This window comes from Carcharhinus amblyrhynchos, unplaced genomic scaffold, assembly GCF_965287045.1.
Source record: "Carcharhinus amblyrhynchos unplaced genomic scaffold, sCarAmb.v2.hapA chromosome_103, whole genome shotgun sequence".
In the NCBI taxonomy this organism is placed as follows: Eukaryota; Metazoa; Chordata; class Chondrichthyes; order Carcharhiniformes; family Carcharhinidae; genus Carcharhinus; species Carcharhinus amblyrhynchos.
Window position 1 is genome coordinate 568,070 of NW_027649843.1, and position 5,576 is coordinate 573,645.

The window sequence follows — 5,576 nt, forward strand, 5'->3', positions numbered from 1 at the left end:
AATGAACCTGGAAGACAGTCTATACCCTCGGTGCTGACTGCCCACAGACGGGCACCAGGTATTTTGGTGGGTACCTGCCATACACGCCCTCTGTAGAGGTGACCCAGGGATCCACAAGATTGTGAAAGAGAAGTAGACAGTCAGAGTGAGTCCACTCCCCCAGGCCTCACCCCAACCCCATCAACCTCAGCTGTCCTGGAATGAGAAATTACTGATTCCATCGGGACTGGCAGCTCCGCAGGAAGTTCCTTCCACTTCAACCCAAGAACATGATTGGTCAGTTTCACTTCCCATGAGCTGCAGTTTTGCACTTGTCTGATCCAATCAGGTTGCTTCCTGGTCCAAATGATCATCCCATTCCTGATTGGTTCCCTCTAATGAGTTTGTCATTCTGATTGGTTACTGGGAATGGTGCGGGATCAGTTGGGATGTGAGTCTGGGGATTTAAGGTGAGTTGGTCCCACTTGTATTTGTCTCAGAGTCAGGATGGCTTCCCAAGTGTGTGAGAACTCTCACAGGGACTGTGAGGATGCTGTGAATAAGCAGATCAGCCTGGAGCTCTATTCCTCCTGTGTTTACCTCTCCATGGTGAGGCTTTGTGATGATTGGGGTTTAAATTTAAAATAATGGTCTGGTTGTGCTCTGAGCAGGTGCAATATCTTTACCAATGAATTGGGCTTTAAATGATAGTTGTTGGTGATAAATGTTACTGAGGGACAGGATCTTGTTAGCAGACTGCTCCCTGTCTGGAATAACTTGACCTGATTCTGAAGAGTTTCCACCTGAAACAGGCTCTGTGAAGTTTCTAACAGAAGATACATTTTTTAAGGGAGAGTTTAAATGTGTGGAGTGGACTAGGCAGGCCTGAATCTATCCCCTTGGAGGGTTCATGAGCTGTATGGATCTAATCCAATTATCCCACTTGGATGGAGTAATCTAATTGGGTGACCATGTGAATGTTCTCCTCCCTCTGCCATTTGAAATGGGTAAATCCTGTTGTACTGACCTTTCCCCCAGGCTAAATCATCCCAGCAACAATAAACTGGGTTGAAGTTTTTCTACTTAATTTGATTTATTAGTGTCACATTCATAAACAATGAAATGTATTTTGTTCTTTGCTATACAAATGAAAATACTCTTCATAGAGAAGGCAGAGTGCAGAATGTAGTGTTAGTCATAGCTAGGTTGTAAAGAAAGATCAACTTGATGCAAAGTAAGTCTGACAGCAGCAGGGAATAAGCTGTTCTTTAATTGGTTGGTATGTGACTTCAGACTTTGATATCTCTCTGGAAGAGTGCCTGGGGTTTGTGGTCTTTAATGCTGCTGGCTGCTTTGCCAAGGCAGCAGGAAGTGTAGACCGTCAATAGATGGCAGGCTGGTTTGTGTGATGGATTGGGCTACGTTCACAACCCTTTGTAGTTCCTTGCGGTCTTGGGCAGAGCAGGAGCCCATACCAAGCTGTGATACAACCAGAAAGAATGCTTTCTATGGGGCATCTGTAAAAGTTGGTGAGTTGGAGCTGACATGCCAAATTTCTCCAGTCCTGAGAAAGAGGTGTTGGTGGGTTTCTTAACTATAGTGTTAGTGTGGAGGGGGGAAGACCAGATAGCTGGTGATCTGAACACCTTCAAAACTTGAAGCTCTTGACCCTTTCTACTTCATCCCCATTGATGTGGACAGGGGCATGTTCTCCTTTCCACTTCAGGAAGTTGTGACCAAAACAACAGATCGTCATCAAGGGTGAGATTATTGTTTCCTCACCAGATTCTCCCTCGTTCCAATAATCCGTCTCATCATTGTTTGAGATCTGACCCACTACAGTGGTGTCATCAGCAAACTTAAGTCGAATTGGAGGGGAATTTGGCCACAACCCTTGGTGTATAAGGAGTATAGGAAGAGGCTGAGAACACAGCCTTGTGGGGCACTGGTGTTGAGGATGACGATGAGGGAGTTACTGACTCTGGTCTGTGGGTTAGGAAGTTCAGGATCCAGTCAGAGGGAGATCCTGAGGCCCAGGCCAGAGTTTGGAGATGAGCAATGATGTGAAATCCCCACGGTGGGGGAGAAGGAAAGGATGTCCCACTGTTACATTAAACATGGGCTGATGTTTGAAACTAACTGACTCCATTTGAGTAAGGAAATGACCTGTGGTGCTTGTTCTAAATTCCAAGTGGCCCCTGGATAATCTTTGATCTGACTCTCTCTCCCTGCAGTCCTGTTACTTTGACCGGGATGATGTTGCCCTGAGTCACTTTGCTGAGTTCTTCAAGGAGCACTCACACGATGAACGGGAACACGCTGAGAAACTGATGGAATTCCAGAATAAACGCGGGGGCAGAGTCATCCTGGAGGGTGTCAAGGTTGGATTTGATGGATACCTAATAATTCCCTTTGATTTTAATAGAATAATGAGTCTGGCTATATCAGTTCCTTTGTAACATTCTAGTTATCATCCCTACTTATTTTAGTCTTGGTTCCATTGTGAATGACATGTCTGCCTTTTCCCTTCCAGAAGGCAGAGCAGGATGAGTGGGACAATGGTCTGGAGGCAATGCAGAGAGCTCTGCAGATGGAGAAGGATGTGAACCAGAGTCTGCTGGATCTGTACAAACTCTCCTCTGGGAACACTGACCCTCATGTAAGTTGGATGTTGATATTGGGATCTCTCCTTGGGGGTTTCTCATGCAGACTGCAGACAGCTTCTGCTGTAAATAGAAACACTGTAGATCTGGATTACTGAACGGTTCCCAGGACATTGAGAGCTCTCTGTTCCTGAGGCACTCGTTCACTCCCAGTTTAATGGAATTGATTTGGTCTCTGGGCATTGAGCCAGAATTGCCCCTTTTTCACCCAGATACAGAACTGTCACCCTCCCCAGTGCCAAAGATTCTCATCCAGGAAAGATCATTGCCAATAACTCACTCATTTCTCTTCTGTCTTTCCTGTTTCCAGCTGTCTGACTTCCTGGAGAATCACTACTTGGATGAACAAGTGAAGATGATCAAGAAGCTTGAAGATCACATCACCAACCTGAAGAGACTGGGAGCCCCTGAGAATGGTATGGGAGAGTACCTGTTTGACAGGCTCACCCTCAACTGACTGGGATTCTGGAATCCTTGTTTCAACTGTGTCTAGAAATAAAATCCAGTATTTATCATGGAACTGTTATCTCTGCATAATTCAGTAATTAACTTTAATTTATTCCTTGGAATATGTCACTGACAAGCCCAGGATTTGGTACATCCCTAATTGTGCTTGAACTGAGTTTGCTGGACCATTTCAGAGGGAAGTTGTTAACCATCTTGCTGTGGGTTTGGAGTTTCAATGTCAGCCAGACCAGGTAAGGATGACAGATTCTTCCCAGAAGGAACCAGAATTCTTTCTTCATGGACACAGGTGTCACTGGCTGGCCAGCATTTGTTACCCATCCCTAGCTGCCCTTGAAGTTGACTACTGAGCCCCTCAGTTCAGAGGGAGTTGACTCAACCACACTGGCTCTGGAGTCACACATATCCTGGGCTGTGTGAGGACAGATTTCCTTCCCTGTTGGACATTAGTGAACCAGATGGGTCTTTCCCACAATTGCCAATGGTTTCATGGTCACCAGTACATTCTTTAATTCCAGATGTTTACTGAATTCAAATTACCTGGGTCCCCAGAACATTAAACATTCTCCCCCTCGCCTGAAAGCGGATGAGAGGCAAATGTTTTCTGAGTGGTAAGTGCTTGGTATGCACAGCCAGAAGGGGCAGTAGAAGCAGATATCCATTGATGTTCTAGTCTATCTTGACAGATAGATGGATCATGTAGCAGTAACCTTCTTTTGCTTAGAAAGGTGTCCATGTGTTAACACATGCTTGGTGGCCAAAGGGCCTGTTCCTGTGCTAGACTGCTCTCTGATCATGATAGTGTAACAGGAAGTTTTAGAGAATTGGATTCAGCCATGGGACACTGCTGGGATTTGGTTAAGATGTGGGGGATGGAGAGGAGGGGCTAATGCATGTGGCACACCCACTGGCTGGAAGGGCCTAGTCCAGTCCCCAGGGGATCTGTACAGGGGCTCTCCTAATGCCTATTCCATGAATGAAGTTGGGTGTGACTGGAAATCCCATCAAGAACAGGAAGAGGCTCACCAAACCTGTATCAACACAAAGACCCTTTTTTACAGTCTGTATCCCACTTCACTGCCTAATCGTGTATCTGTCAAGATGCCTCTTAAACATTGCTCTTGTATCTGCTTCTACCACTGCTACCCCCCCCCTCCACAAGCAGCTCATTCCAGCTACTTACCATCCTCTGTGTAGTTTTTTTTAAAAAAACCCTCCTCCCTCCTCCCTCCTCCCTCCTCCCTCCTCCCTCCTCCCTCCTCCCTCCTCCCTCCTCCCTCCTCCCTCCTCCCTCCTCCCTCCTCCCTCCTCCCTCCTCCCTCCTCCCTCCTCCCTCCTCCTCCTCCTCCCTCCTCCCTCCTCCCTCCTCCCTCCTCCCTCCTCCCTCCTCCCTCCTCCCTCCTCCCTCCTCCCTCCTCCCTCCTCCATTTTGACCCTGGGAAATAGACTCCCAACTGTCTGTTTGGTTTTTATCCAGGTCTCATTTTATAAACTTCCATCAGGCTTTCCCCTCCCCTTCCCCTTTCCCCTTCCCCCATGCTCAAGGGAAAACAAACCAAGTTTGTCTAAGCTCTCCTCATAGCGAATTGCCTCCAAACCAGGCAACATCCTGGTGAACTTTTTCTGTGCCCTCTCCAAAGCCTCCATATCCTTCGGTCAGTGAGGTGACCAGAAATGTATACAATATTCCAAATGTCAAACTCAAGTCCTGTACAGCTGCAACATGCCAATTTTTATACTCTGCCCTGACTGGTGAAAGTGAGATGCTGTACACTTTCTTCACCACCTTTATCCAGATGTGTCACCACTTTCAAAACCATGGACCTGTACGCCCAGATCCCTCTGTACAATACTGCTCCTCAGGGGTCTGCCTGGGAATGGGATCTGAAGAAGGACATTGTTAAAGTGATTGGGAACAACAATTCTCGATAGAATTCTATTTGAGATCACCCACTTTCACCCCAAAAAAAGTTAGTGATTTGTTGAGGAGAGGGAGTTGGGCTCCATAGGAATGAGGAGCAGCAGGATTAGGGATTCATCTACAGAAACTATTACAATCTAGTGGGCAGCAACAAAGAAGGCAAATAGGGGATCAAAACTAACATTCTGAGAGTGGGAATATAAAGGGGAGGGTGTGCTGCTTCAGTTGGAAAGGACAGGATAAATCTTAGTGAGAGTTGAAGGGTCAGTCACTGGGGGGGATACGGTTCAAGGTGAGGGCCAGGAGGGATGTGAGGGGGAGTGGTTTTACCCAGAGGGGGGTGATGGTCTGGAAGGTGCTGCCTGGGAGGGTGGTGGGGGTGGGATGCCTCTCACATCCTTTTAAAAAGTACCTGGATGAGCACGTGGCCCATCATCACATTCAGTGCTGGTAAGTGGGATTAGGTGGGAGTTCAGGAGTTTCTAATGTGTCAGTACAGACTCAATAGGCTGAAGGGCCTCCTCTACACTGCATGATTCTATAATTCT

The 5,576-nt window shown here is 47.0% G+C and overlaps 1 protein-coding gene across 1 annotated transcript; it reads left to right on the forward strand.

The window, feature by feature from the left end:
• Positions 1–486: 486 nt before the first annotated feature.
• Positions 487–3,099, forward strand: LOC145338589 (ferritin heavy chain B-like). The gene is made up of 4 exons (XM_080182950.1): positions 487–588; positions 2,214–2,360; positions 2,513–2,638; positions 2,953–3,099. Exons 1-4 carry the CDS (start codon positions 487–489, stop codon positions 3,097–3,099), a joined length of 522 nt encoding a protein of 173 aa, XP_080039076.1.
• Positions 3,100–5,576: the final 2,477 nt, after the last annotated feature.